Source organism: Erinaceus europaeus, chromosome 13 (genome assembly GCF_950295315.1).
Source record: "Erinaceus europaeus chromosome 13, mEriEur2.1, whole genome shotgun sequence".
Lineage (NCBI taxonomy): Eukaryota > Metazoa > Chordata > Mammalia > Eulipotyphla > Erinaceidae > Erinaceus > Erinaceus europaeus.
In genome coordinates, this window is record NC_080174.1 from 1,959,644 (window position 1) to 1,974,338 (window position 14,695).

The 14,695-nt window shown below is 51.3% G+C and overlaps 1 protein-coding gene across 2 annotated transcripts in view; it reads left to right on the forward strand.

Moving 5' to 3' along the window:
- Nucleotides 1-14,695, forward strand: part of PACRG (parkin coregulated) — a 326,166-nt gene that overhangs the window by 206,108 nt on the left and 105,363 nt on the right. For both annotated transcript variants that reach the window (XM_007529646.3, XM_060205143.1), the window contains one exon: nt 2,970-3,119. In XM_007529646.3, coding sequence (XP_007529708.1) covers nt 2,970-3,119 — 150 coding nt within the window. The remainder of the gene's footprint in view (nt 1-2,969; nt 3,120-14,695) is intronic.

A 14,695-nucleotide genomic window follows, 5' to 3' on the forward strand; every position in this document is an offset into this window, starting at 1 on the left:
TTTGTTGCCTTTGTTGTTTCATTGTTGTAGTTATTAATGTCATTGGATAGGACAGAGAGAAATGAAGAAAGGAGAGGAAGACAGAGGGGGAGAGAAAGACAGACACCTGCAGACCTGCTTCACCACCTGTGAAGCGACTCCCCTGCAGGTGGGGAGCCGGGGCTCAAACCAGGATCCTTATGCCGGTCCTTGCGCTTTGCACCACCTGCGCTTAACCCGCTGTGCTACAGCCCGACTCCCGACCCAGCACTTGTTAAGACTGGCTTGTGCACATGGGGCTGTATAACTGAGCCCATACAAGTCTCGTTCTACTTCATGTTTGTTCATCTTCTCCATCATAAATCCCCAGGCCAGGGAACCTATTGAAGGTGGTGGAAAAGATGTCTCTCTCACTGTGGGTGCTAGAGCGACTCTGGGGTGAAGAGAAGGTCTTGGAAACCAATACACCCACTGCATGGTGGCTTATCACAGTGATCTGCTTGTGCCAAAGCTTGAACTAAAACAAGTGGGAAGACCTCAGCTACTGATGACCTCAGAGAGTGCGATGCTGTATAGACCTGTTGGTTAAGGAGTAAGACAGATAGGTGTAGGTATCATCCATCCATCTATCTATCTGTCTATCTATCTATCCATCCATCCATCCATCCATCCATCCATCCATCCATCTTTATTTATTTATTTATGTATTTATTTATTTATTGGCTCCAGGGTTACTGCTGGGGCTCAGTGCCTGCACCATAAATCCACTGCTCCTAGAGGCCATTTTTTCCCCTTTTGTTGCCCTTGTTGTTGTAGCCTCATTGTGGTTATTATTATTGTTGTTGATGTCATTCATTGTTGAATAGGACAGAGAGAGATAGACAGAGGAGAGGAAGACAGAGAGGGGGAGAGAAAGACAGACACCTGCAGACCAGCTTCACCGCCTGTGAAGCGACTCCCCTGCAGGTGGGCAGCCGGGGGCTTGAACCAGGAAGGATCCTTACATCGGTCCTTGCACTTTGTGCCACTTGTGCTCAACCTGCTGTGCTACTGCCCGACTCCCTCTATCTATCTTTCTATATCCCTTCATGGGTGATGGTTTTTCTTGGTATTTGGAACCCTTAAGAATGTAACTTCTGGGAGTCAGGCAGTAGCACAGCGGGTTAAGAGCAGGTGGCGCAAAGCACAAGGACCGGCCTAAAGATCCCGGTTCGAGCCCCCGGCTCCCCACCTGCAGGGGAGTCACTTCACAGGCGGTGAATCAGGTCTGCAGGTGTCTGTCTTTCTCTCGCCCCCTCTGGTTTCACCACCTCTCTCCATTTGTCTCTGTCCTATCCAACAACGATGACATCAATAACAACAATAATAATAATTACAACAATAAAACAACAAGGGCAACAAAAAAGGAATCAATAAATATTTAAGAATGTGACTTTCTCCATCTACTTCCTTTACAGCCCAAGTATAGTCACTTTATACCCAATCCTCACCCTCAAGATAATCTTGGTGTTTGTAAGCACTCTAGTCTGCTTTTCCGCATAAGTGTTAGTATCGTGGCGACAGTTCTCAGACTGTCCTGGGGTGGACGATGCAGAGAGCAAAGGGTTGGGACCTTGAGCATGACATCCAGAGCTCAGGTCCCAGCACTGCTTGTACTAAAGTGCTGTTCTGGATCCTTCAAACTCTTCCATAAAGGATTCAGTCTCTAAAAACACACCAGGAGTCACTAACCAGAAGAGCTCTCTTACTTAGAGATGTGTCTGTCACCAGCTATGGGCAGTAGTAGAATCTAAGGGCGAATAAAAGTTTGATCTTGTTAACACTGCGACTCATCACCACATTCGTGGTCAATACCAGCACCTGGCAAACAGACGTCTGACCTGTTGCCTGTCTGGCCTCTGACACGGAGGAATCTGTCCTCCTAAGTGAAGGCAGTGTGTGTGCTCTCAGAGACCCTGGCCTCACCAGGTCTCCCTCTATTTCGCTTCTCCAGTCTCAGAAAATCAAGATACACCATTAAGCTGGAAGGCTTCTTGTTCTTCCCTTCCCAGTAGAATTAAATTTAAGAAGTTTTTTTTTTTTTTTTGAAGTTCTTTTCCTTTGAAAAAGTGTGTTAACAGATATAAAGAGAATATGATGGTGTGGCTTTGAAAAAGATGGGATGTGTTTGTTCTCTTGTTGATGGGCCCGAAAGCTGCTGCTGCCCAGCCTCCCTTCAGAGAGTGGGCAGTCCCTCCCGTGGCTGCTCTCCAGGGACGGCGAGGTCCTGGACAGGCCCACAAGAGGGCTTAGGATGGCGTTCCTGAGGGAGATGACCAGTGATGGTGCAGAGGGGGTGTTAGAGGTCTAGGCCTGTCATGTCTGTGTAGGAATCCCAGGACTCACAGACTAGAGCCCCAGATGATGGGATGGCCTGGTAGTGACCAAAATGGCCGTCCATCATTAAGTGAGCCAGTCTCTTGCCCTTATCCAGCTTTCATTGCCCTTCCTTCATCTGAGGAGCTTAGACTTTGCCCCTGTTAAAGCAGCTAAAGTCTTGGGTGGCCTTTGTTGTATCCCAATCAGTATTAGGTTTATGGGGTCCTCTCAGGTCCAGAAGGAAACAGACCTAGGGTTTTAGTGTGGCCTCAGTTAACTTTAAGCTTTATTGCATTTACTTGTGTGGTGACCGTAAGGAAAGTCGCCAACAACAGCAACAAAAATGTATCTGTCACCAACCCTCACGGGGACACTCCCCACCTTCCCAGCACCACACGTCTCCCTTCTTCAGGCCGCGCCTAGGGTCTGAGCTGCCCTGCGGGTGGGCGTGGTGAGAACTGGGCACGAGCCAGGGGCAGAGGGGCACAGAGCAGCCCTCAGGACAGCCGTGCCCACCCAAAGCTGGGACCGCCAGGCTTCTTCCCCCGGGAACGTGGGGTGAAGGGGCCTCGCCTGCCGCGTTCACGCTCCTCCTCTGCCTCTTCCCTCCCTCCCTCCCTCCCTCCACACAGACGCCCTGAACCTGAGGAACCGCCAGGTCATCTGCGTCACTCTCAAAGTCCTCCAGCACCTGGTGGTGTCAGCAGAGATGGTGGGAGAAGCCCTGGTGCCCTATTACCGTCAGATCCTCCCCATCCTGAACATCTTCAAGAACATGAACGGTGAGTCAGCCCGAGAGCCAAACGCTCTCTCTCTGAGTCCCTCTCAAGGTCTCAAAAGAAGGAGGGGGGAGCGTGGGTGGCGGACGGAGGCAGAGTTCCTCAGCGTCACGTGGAGGATTTATTACTGCGTATAAACCAAGACCCATTTGGAAATCAAAACAGCGAGACTCCCACCCCTCTGCTCGCCGCTCCCCAGGGAGACGGTGAAATTAACAATTGCATTTATTACTCCCCACACGGCGAGCTGCCCCTCCACACAGGAGCACCGAAGCAGTTCTGTAATCTCCCAATAATTAAATTGTAAAGTTTCTTTAATAGTCTTTTGAATACATTAGTAGGTTTGGAGTTTGCTCTCCCTCCTGATAGCAATTCTCCCTTCAGACACTGTCTGTGAAATTACAGTCTGTTCTGATTAATTGGTTTAAGATGAAAAATTTCAAGTGTCTCGTTGAAATCTGGTACAGGTGGTCTTGGAGAGTTTTAATCTATGTTCTCCCATTCTAAAACAGTAGAAAAGCAGATTATCTGGTCACTTAGCTGAGAGTGTGGATGAGATGCATACTGACGCTGGTCCACTTGTTTCTAGAAATTCCACCTGTGCGCTTTCAGGTGTGACAATGACTCTAAGTGGCACCTGCAAATCACAGAGACCTTTAGTCCAATCGCAGAGAAAGATCTGTTCCCTGAGCACGTGGTTTTCCTTTGTGTTTCCTGAAACACTGAGAATATAATTCCCTTCCTGCTCTCTGCCTTTGAAGCCCCCCACACACACACACACACACAAGCACAGAGAACAGGGCATTGGAAGTCAGTACCTGACAGCCTCTGAACGGACTGGTTATTTCGTGGAACACTGCATGGAGGTTTTGTGGTGTGATCTGCTTGTTACATAAATGAGAGAAGAGTCCAAATACAGCCAAGTAGATCACACGCTTTATCACGTATGAGGGCCTGGGTCTGAGGCCCCGGCCAGTATGTGGAAGCATCTTGCACAGGGGGAGTTTCACAGGCAGTGGAGCGGTGCTGGGGAGGTGGTCCTCCCCTCTGTCTGTCTCACACTCCACCTGCAAGCAGAGACAATGAAAGAGCCCACCAGAAGTAGAATCCTGTAGGCAGGTAGGTGCGGAACTCTGATGAAAATGCTTGTGAAGAAAGGGAGAGAGAGAGAGAGAGAGAGAGAGGCCCAACAAGAAACTAAATGTCAGATAGCTCTTAGCACATTCAAGGTTTTGGTTTGGAAACCCTGTTTTTATATTATTCTTGAATTACTATTAACCTTGCTTTAGCTTTGATTGTAGCATATAAAAACAGTCCAATGAATTAGGCAGTCTGGTCAGGAAACCAGGGAGTTGTGAGGAAATCCTCAGCTATCTTCCAACACCAGGACTCACTTCTGTGTCGACTCATAAACACACTTGGCATAAAACAACTTCAGCTGGGCTGGTGGGAGTTGAGGGGCATGTGGACCAGAGTGAGTTCATATCTGCCCTCAAGTCTCTAGGGAGTGATCCGTTACCCCTTCCCCAAACCCTGCAAGTTGGAGAGCTCCTGCGGGTGATGAGCAGGGATGGCGCCCCCCTCAGGTAAGTGAGTGCCAGGCGTTCAGCGGGGATGGCGGCCCCCTCAGGTAAGTGAGCGCCAGTAGAGCGTCAGTAGCTGAGTCTGGAGGTCTAAACCAGAGGTTCTCCTCAGTGGGCATCTTCTCGTAGGAAGAACTGGCTTAATGCTCCTCTGTCACCATCCGTAAACTTCTGCTGCAGGAGCTTCAGGAATCCAGAGACTGAGGAAGGGTACCCCAGTGTGCACTGCCCAGTTATGGTTCAAAGAAAGAGAGAGTTGAGTTGCTGTGTTTAGGCTCTGCTCAACTTAGGAGACACAAAAGCAGAGATGAGTAGAGAGGATGGCGGGGGTGGGGGGGGAGAGCTAGACAAGGAAGAGGCAGGTGATAGAGGCACAGATAACAGGAAGGAAAGGTCTAAAAACAGAGTCTGTGTAGGGTGGCTGAAAGCGGATCACAGGGGGCAGACACGCCCAGAGGGCTTGTCTAAAGATGCATCTTGAAGTGGTGGATTTCGAATGTCTCCATAGTTCTCTTCAACACCTGGGCATGTGTAGCATTGCCATTTCCATTTCTTCCTCACTGTCAAAGTTGCCTCCCCGGAACCTTTCCTTCTGTGAGTCTGCGTCTCTGAACGGGGACGTCTTGGAAGGTGGGTGCAAACAGCCGTGTAACTAGGGTAGGTGGTGACTGCAAGGCTGTGCCAATGCCCTTGTCACCTGCCCCAAGTCCAGCTTACTGCTGCCCATCACTCGTGTCTCTGTGTACAAAAAAGCATGGCATTCAAGACCAGCCTGTCTCCCTCATTCACAAGAAAACCTGCAAAAAGAAAGAAAGAGAGAGAGAGAGAAAGAGAGAGAGAGAGGGAAAGAAAGAAAGAAAGAAAGAAAGAAAGAAAGAAAGAAAGAAAGAAAGAAAGGGAAGATAAGAAAAAAAGTGGCACTGCTTAAACCAAGAGAGGAATCTTTAGGGCACTCCAGACTATTAAGCAGAAACAAAGGGCTTCTCCATCTTCCTTATCCTTGTGTGTTTTATCCTTTAACTCGGGAGTGATCATGTGTTTAATCAAAGAGGTAAGCACGGCTGTGGGGACACAGTCCTCACGAAAGCCTAGTCAGGGTGGGAGGACTTCTCATCCCTCCGAAGCTTTAATTGGCCCTGGCCACAGGTAATGATTCGGAATGCATGCATCAGGAAATCTACCTCCAATGTATTTTTCTGCCTAATATCTTGCTGACATTTGAAGGGGGAAAAACGTTCGCTTCAGCTCCATTTCCCACTAATCTGACGAAGCCTGTCAGTGCTGTGGCAGACAGCAGTCTGCTGTGTTCCCAGAAGGCCAGTTCAGAACAGTGGGACAGACTCTTCTTCCAAATGGCTGCGTTCCCGCACAGAGCCAGCTCTCCAGGAAGGGCTGGTCACCACAGGCCCAGTGACCGGGGCATCCTCACTGCAGACATAGTTCAGCTTTCTTAGAGATCTCAACAGTGCTGATAAATGCCTGCATCTTATTCATATCCACAGAACCACAGAGACTTACTGTGCCTAAGCAGATGTCTTTAGTGACAGGTTTACTCACCAATAGACTATTGGAAATTGATGGCATGCATAAGATAAAAAAAAAAATCCTCAATTTCCATATATTGGAAACAGTTTTTTGCAAGTCTCAGCACCTCTGCCCTTCACCTCTTTGTCTTCTTGTTAAATTCTCAGTGAATCAAATTCATGTCTGACAAAAAAAAAAAAAAAGAAAGAAATTGGGGGGCTGGTAGCAGATTTAAATGGCAGAGAGTAAGAAACAGACAAATATGAGAATCCCCCTGGAATAGAAGGGGCTTGTCCCCTCAGCATTCCCTACAAGAGCGAGTGGAATAGAAGGGGCTTGTCCCCTCAGCATTCCCTACAAGAGCGAGTGGAATAGAAGGGGCTTGTCCCCTCAGCATTCCCTACAAGAGCGAGTGGAATAGAAAGGGCTTGTCCCCTCAGCATTCCCTACAAGAGCGAGTGGAATAGAAGGGGCTTGTCCCCTCAGCATTCCCTACAAGAGCGAGTCTCAGCTTGAACTCTGGTGCCTGCTCTCCATCCCTTCCCAGCAATTACCCGCTTCGATGTCAAGGTGGCCACCCCTGACACGGGCGGTGACACTCAGTAGCCAGGGGCTGGACAAATGTGTCAGCAGACCCCCGAGAGACCAGGCACGCAGACATGCGGAAACCCAGCAAGGACCCAGATAGACGGAGCTCCCTCTACACTTCCGTGGGGAGAAGACTCCCATGGCCATCGCCACTAGATTAATTGCTCCCTTCCTAGGAGGAAGGGAGGCTTGGTATTTCTAATTTTGAAGACTAATGCCCCACAAGGATGAGTTAGGTGGTGGTGTTTGGTTTTGGTTTTGGCTTCGTCTTTTTGAGATTGTATGGCGAAGGGTCGAACTGGACTTCTCACGGTGGGCTCGAGCAGTAGCCTCTGTTGACAGGGCAAAGCCCCTCAGTGGTGAAGGACGCAGGCACATCTAACCCGTGACTTGTGAGGACGTATAAAGGGCAAGCGCTGGACATCAGGAGAAAAGGTAGCTCCTGTAACTTCTCTGAGCACAGAAGGGTCTCATTTTTATACAACATATTTCAAGCAGAGCATTTCCTGTGGTGTTCCCATCACCATCTAAGATAGCATGCCCCTAACCTCTTCTGCAGAGCCAGGTCTTGAGGGGTCACTAAGTAAGATACCCTGGGGGTGAGCAGGGGTCACACCCAGCCAAGGGCACATAGTACAAAGCTCAAGGACCCCGGCTCCCCACCTGCAGGGGAGTCACTTCACAGGCGGTGAAGCAGGTCTGCAGGGGTCTCTCTCTTTCTCTTCCCCTCCCTATCTCCCCGTCCTCTCTCAATTTCTCTCTGGCCTACCCAGCAAAATGGAAAAACATGGCCTCCAGGCATTCATAGTGCCGGCACCGAACCCCAGCAATAACCCTGGAGGCAGATGATGATGATGATGATGATAAATAAATAACTTTCCTTATCCTGCAGCGGCACGTGTGAATGCATGCACTGTTGTTCTGTGCACATGGACGGTCTCTGTAAACAGATCCAGACCATGTATGCGTTCACCGGGTGACCTGGAAAGACAGTGGGTCTACTTCATCCGGCTCCTGCTGGCTGAGCCACTCGTGCCCGGGGCCTTCCTCCGAGTCTCGGAACTGGCAGCCGCAATGATTCAATGGCTTCTAGGCTTTCCTGTTGCCTCTGGTTGCCAGATGCGTGCGTGTGTGTGTGTGTGGGGGGGTGTCTCTAAGAAGCAGAGGGTTCTGGGAGTCAAACTGGTTTCCAGACTGGTGTCCTTCTGCAGAAGACACCTTTCAGCTTGAATGTGCGACTCGTCAGGGTCCTCTTTGGAAGATCCCAGCCAGGACCTGGCCTTTGAACTGGCTTCCCTCACATCTCTCTCTCTCTCTCCTTCCCTCCTTCCACGGTTTTATGCTGCATGCACTACGGATGCCCTACCTCATTTATTTTTATTGGATAGGACAGAGAGAAATGGAGAGAGGAGGGGAAGACAGAGAAGGGGAGGGAAAGACAGACACCTGCAGACCTGCTTCACGGCCTGTGAAGTGACTCCCCTGCAGGTGGGGAGCCGGGGGCTGGAACCGGGATCCTTGCACCGGTCCTTGCGCTTCACGTCACATGCACTTAACCCGCTACGCTAACCGCCTGGCCCTCACTTCCCTTCATTCTCCACAACCAGTTTGGAAGTGTCTGAGACCTGCCGTCTTTGTAGTGACTGCGTGTGTGTGTGTGTGTGTGTGTGTGTGTGTGTGTGTGTGTGTGTGTGTGTGTGGTGGGGGCGGTGGAGGCGGGTGGGGAGTGACAGAGAGAGAAGTTTCCAAAATGGCGATCCCTTCTCCCCCATGCTCTTGAGCAAATCTTGTGCAAGTTTACAGAAAATTAAGACAATAGGAATCTTGGGTTTATGGCTCTCAGAGACAGAGCCACAGAATTAATGACGCATAGTACTGCTCCAGAGAAGCAGGAAGCAGGGCATGGCATTAAGACATTTACGGCCGGATACATCTGAAGGCTTCTGCTGGCAGTTCAGACCATCCACCAAGCCTGCCTGCTGGGGGCAGACCTTCTCCAGGCCCTGTTCCTCGCTGTGCAGTGGTGCCCAGAGCGCCTTGCCTGGGCCAGCGGAGCTTTGCCAGGTCTCAGCAACTGGCCAGGCCCCTTCTCTTGCTGCATGACGCGGAGCTGTGAGCAGCAGGAGTCAGACAGCCCCGGCTGGTTCTGGAGTGCCAAAGTCCATGAGAAGACATTAAAAACTGTATGTCAGCGACCGAGAGGTGACACACCTGGTTGAGGTGTTGCAGTGCGCAAGGACCCAGGTTCAAGCCTTTTGTACCCACCCGCCGGGGGGAGGCTTCACAAGTGGTGAAGCAGGGCTGCGGGTGTCTCTCTGTCTCCTTGCCTCTCTATCGTCCCCTTCCCTCTTGATTTCTGGCCGTCTCTATCCAATAAATACATAAATGTGATAACAAAATTCTTAATGATAGGTACCTGTCCCCAGGGACCTGATCACAGGACAATGAGGAGAAAGGTGACGGCAGACCCAGGGGACTCAAGCGTGCAGGCCCCCAACACCAGTTCTGTCTCCCCAGATGACGGGGGACCTTCGGAGTCAGGCTCTGACATGCCCCCAGTGGAGCCACTGCAAGGGCTCAGGGCAGCTGCTCCCAGGAAGGAGGAGTGGCTGTCCAGTGCAGGAAGTCTCTGCAGAGTTGGCAGGTGGCGACTAGCTCCCTCTAGCTGAAAGGCTTCTGTGAGCAGGGCGTTCGTTCAGTCATCTCCCCACCCTCAGGGAGGCCAGGGTGGCAGAAGGGTGTCACAGGCATGAGGATCCTGTCCCAGCTGGCTCAGTCCAGGCCCAGGAAGACGCCCTCCCCCTCCCTCCCCCCCCCCCCCCAGGAGGACGTGACAGAGAAAACAGGATGTCACCAAGGGCCACTGTTAGTGGAACAGCGACTTTCTGGCATAGTGAAAAGGGGCAAGTTTTGTGGGTTTTGTTGTTGTTACTGCTCAGCTCTGGTCTATGGTGGTGCAGGGGATTGAACCTGGGACTTTGGATTCAGGGGAGGGGAGGGGAGGGGAGGGGAGGGAACACAGTCAGCCTCCGTCCCTGCAGGCCCTTCCCAAGATTCTGTGTTGTTCAGTTCTGCTTACCTCCGCTCCTGGCCACAGGGTCTCACACTGAGCCCTTGAAAGGCCTGAGCCCTGGACTTGACCTGCCTTGTAGGCTGGCACCTCTTCCCTGCAGCACCCAGATTCTGCCCCACAAGGTGGCGGGGGCGGGATAAAGGCTACAGGGCAAGTCTCCCCGCACCCCAGGACCATCGCTTTCTGTCTACAAGCTCCCTGCGCTCTCGGGGCTTCTACCATCCCCCACTCCCTGTGTGTGGTGGGAAGAACCACCCCATGGCCACTGGGGTTTCCAAGGCCAGACAAACAGCAAGCAGCAGGAAGCCTGGTGAGCAGAGAGAGCAGACTCTGTTCATGTGCGCCTAGTGGAGAAATCCCGGGGAGAGATGGACAGAAAGAAGGGGTCACACGTGGGAGACCAAGCCCACCAACAACAGGACGTAGGGTCCAGTCACAGCAGCCTCACCCCAGACCCACAGAGGCTCTGATACGGAGGACAGGGAGCATTAGCCGGGGACCGTCATCCCTGCTATTTGCATCACAGGCTGTCAGGAACTGCACCGGGGGGGCCAGGAGGCAGAGCACTTGGCTGAACACACACATAACTATGTGCAAGGACTCAGGTTCAAGCCCCTGGCCCCCACCTGCAAGGGGAAGCTTCACAAGCAGTGAAACAGGGCTGCTGTTTGCCCCTCTCTACTTCCCCTTACAATTTCTCTCTGTCTCAATCCAATAATAAATAAACGAAAACAAAATAAATTTTTTAAAAATGGATCGGAGAGTCGGGCGGTAGCGCAGCGGGTTGAGTGCAGGTGGCACAAAGCGCGAGGACCGGCGTAAGGATCCCGGTTCAAGCCCCCGGCTCCCCACCTGCAGGGGGGTCGCTTCCCAGGCGGTGAAGCAGGTCTGCAGGTGTCTGTCTTTCTCTCCCCCTCTCTGTCTTCCCCTCCTCTCTCCATTTCTCTCTGTCCTATCCAACAATGACAACAATAATAAAAAAGCAAGGGCAACAAAAGGGAAAATAAATAAATATTTAAAAAAATATAATAAATAAATAAAAGAACTGGATCAAAAGCCTGCCAAGATAGCTCTCCTGGGTAGTGTGTTAGCTTTGTCATCAGAGCACCCAGGTTCAGACTCTGCCCTCTGCTCTGGTGTCCCTCCCCACCTCTCTGTCTGTCTGTCCTGATCTCTGACAGCGTGCTGGGGCTCAGAGAGCCGGGGCAGGAGCAACAGTGTGAATACCTGGACCCCACGCCCTGCCCACGGTCCCATGGAAGAGACTAGCTAAGGCCCGGGCTCGGGAGTAGTGCACCCTGTCAAGCACAAGGATCCCAGTTTGAGCCCCGGCTCCCCACCTGCAAGGGGTTGTTTCACCAGCAGTGAAGCAGGTCTGCAGGTGTGTCTCTCTCTCTCTCTCTCTCCCCCTCTATCTCCCCTCCCCTCTCAACTTCTCTCTGTCCTATCCAATGAAATGGGGAAAATGGCCGCCAGGAGCCGTGGATTAGTAATGCAGGCGCTGAGACCCAGTGATCACCCTGGAGGCAAGGGAGGAAGCAAAGGAGGGAGGGAGAAAGGGAGATTAGCTAAAGCCAAGACCTGAGGAAAGAAATCACCCTCCGTCCAAATCCTGGTACCAGGAGCTCTGGGGTGTAAATCGCTGGGCAGAAATATAAGGGCTGGGAGGAAGTTCTGGTCAGCTGGTCCCTTTTCCTTCATGCACCGAGGTAAACGCAAGTCCCGTTGATCCACTTTACAGAGCATTCCTTGCTGGCAGACCAAGGCAGCGGCAGCTGGTCCCCACACACCCGAGCGCATTATAAAGCAGACATGTTTTCACAGCATCAAGGTCTGCTGTGGAGGTGTGATCTCTAATAGCGGGTGAGGCTCTCCGCACATGGGGAGCTAGCAGCAGGTGCCCCGATTCAAAGCCTCAGATCCACAGACTCCAGCTGGGCTCTAAGGCCGCTCAGCTGCTTTGGCCGCAGGCCCCACCCCAAGGCCTTTCTCCTCCCGGTTATGGACGGAAGTGAGGTCTGAGGTCAGCGAGACTGCCACCGAGTGGGCGGAAGAGAAAGTCATCCTCTCGCCTAGCGGGACTCTAAAAATGCGTCTGAGTGTTTCTAACTGTGCGTTATCAACCCGGAGAGGCAAGCGTCTTCGACGTGTGTCGCTTACTAGGAAACCCTTTCAAAGCAAAGGGCTCTGCCCGTGAGGCTGTGAATATTCTGGCTCAGGGCTGAGAAGAACATGACTTACTGAAATGTACTGGGTATTAACCAACTTTCAGAGTGGGGCAACCCCCTCAGAAATAGAAACTACGTGATGGTGAAATCCTGAGTGGGGTCGACCATCCTGTCTCTTTCGCCAACCTGAGCTCCAAAACCACACAGCGACTAGGACAAACACAGAGAACAAGCAAAGGGACCACAGAGAACCCAGACAGTAAAACCATTTTACAAGAGCGAGCGGCCGCTCAGCTGGGAATCACAGCTCTGCCCAAGGTCATTAGGAAGTCAGGGTTCAAACTTAAGTTAATCCGATTAAAAGTATGCCTGTTTTGTTCTGGAGTAGGGCAGGTGCCTCATCTTTCCCTGCTTGTGATTTCTCGGCCAGCATATCTGCTTGTTTTTCATGTGGGGACCAAGATAATAAAGGAGGGAGAAGACACCACACACTGCATTTCAGAATACTTGGTATGTGGTAAAAATAACGCCGTCAAAATCATAATCGAACTACATGCATGGCTAGGGATTGTCCTTTGTGACTCTTTTTTTAATCCTTAGGACTTCACCATCCTAGGCTGACCTTTTCAGAGACGGAGGGAGGGAGGGGGAGAGAGAGAGAAGAGAGAGATTTCTATCCTGAATCACTAGGCCAGTTGAGTGTCCCTGATGTCAATATAGGGTCCCCTGCTGCTGTTCCAGCCTCTGAGAACTTGAGAAGTCCCAGCTGTAAACTGGTGAGAATTAGGTGCCTTTTTGTTTTTTAACAGTGTTATTGTTGCTAAAACTCCATCGGGAAGTGATGGGTCTCATTGGCAAGTTCTCAGGCAGGCACTAGCCATCCCTGAGCGCAGTCCGTTAGCGTCACCCCCTTCCTGTCCACTCGCCTATGGCCTGGTAAGTTCTTGAAAAGACCCTGGTTGTGTTTTGCTGTGTCTTCAGGTGATTTTCACTGCTTTTCCTGGTTGATCAGAGAAAGAAAAACACAGCTGCTCCTACTCCATCTGCATGACTCTGGAAGTTAGGGAGGTGGGGGACAAAGGGAGGGAGGGAGAGAGGGAGAGAGAGAAAGAGAGAGAAAGAGAGAGAAAGAGAGAGAGGGAGAGAGAGAGAGAGACCGCAGCACCAAAGCTTGTTCCATCGTGCTGGGCGCTGGGTTCAAACCTGGGCCCCACTCGACAAACAAGTACTTTCCAAGGAGAACGATCTCCACGGTTCCCACGTTCATTTCATAAAACACGGAGAGCACCTGGGCACCTCCAGGACTAAACGCAGAGCCTGGCGCCGCCTGTCTGTGCCGCGCCTACAGAGAGCCGGAGTCAGGAGTCGATAAGCTGGCGGCGTGTGGAGTCAGTGCGTCAGTTCTCACTTTTGTTTTTCCTTCAAAGCCAGGCTCCTAAATATAAATGACATATCGGGAACATGTGTTCCTGGTGGTCGGCGACACGAGCGCAGGGAAGCGTGTTTATTTCCCAAGTGGGATCCTGAGGCTCTTGTAGCCTTCACACCTTTAATTTTCTGGGACTTGAGGAAGGTACATTCTTGTTGCTGCTTAATGTTTGTGTTTGTGTTTGTTTATGAGAGAACCCTGCCTCGCACAGGTGGTGCTGGGGATCAAACTCCAGCTCTCGTGCCTGAGAGGCTGGCATGTGAGCCAGTGCCCGGCCTCCAAGGCCGCTGCTGTTTGCCCTGTGACTGCCGGTGTCTCCTGCTGGGCTGTTCTGGAGTTCTGGAACTTATCGGCCAAAGCACTTTGCGAGTGAGCAAGACAGAATGTGTAGCTCAAACTGGTAGGCCCGGCTTTGCCGTACATTAGAAACTGTACAATGGCCAGGCGGTCGGTCACACACCTGGTGAAGCACACACATCACGGTGTGCAAAGACCCGGGTTCAAGTCCCTGGTCCCCACCTGCGGGGGAGAAAAATCCTTCCTTGTGAAAGCAATAAAAGCAATAGTAACATTTTCATGTCATTGGTCAAGTAAAATAAAATAAGGATTTGACTGCATTTCTTATAGTGGGGAACTGAACAATTCATGTCTGTGTGACAGAGTGAGCCGTCCCGAGCTCCTGGGCCTGAGAGGCAGCTTGCACCAGTTTTTAATTCATTATGCAGAAAATTATCCTTGTTTGATGAAGTTGGGTTGCATTTTATCAGTGCTGTTGGAAGCTTATCTCAGGATTTCACCACAGGGGAGGATATTGAAAATAATAGTTTCCTTGTGATTGCTTTGGAAAAATATTAGTTAGATATGTAACACTTTTTTAAATTTATTTTTAAAAAGGAAACACAAAAACCATAGGATAAGAGGGGTACAACTCCGCACAATTCCCACCACCAGAACTCCGTATCCCCACCCCTGACAGCTTTCCTATTCTCTATCCCTCTGGGAGCATGGACCCAGGGTCACTGTGGGATGCAGAAGGTGGAAGGTCTGGCTTCTGTCATTGCTTCCCCGCTGAACATGGGTGTTGACAGGTGGATCCACACTCCCAGCCTGTCTCTCTCTTTCCCTAGTGGGGCAGGGCTCTGGGGATGTGGGGCTCCAGGACACATTGGTGAGGTTGTCTGTCCAGGGAAATCTGGTCGGCATCATGGTAGCAT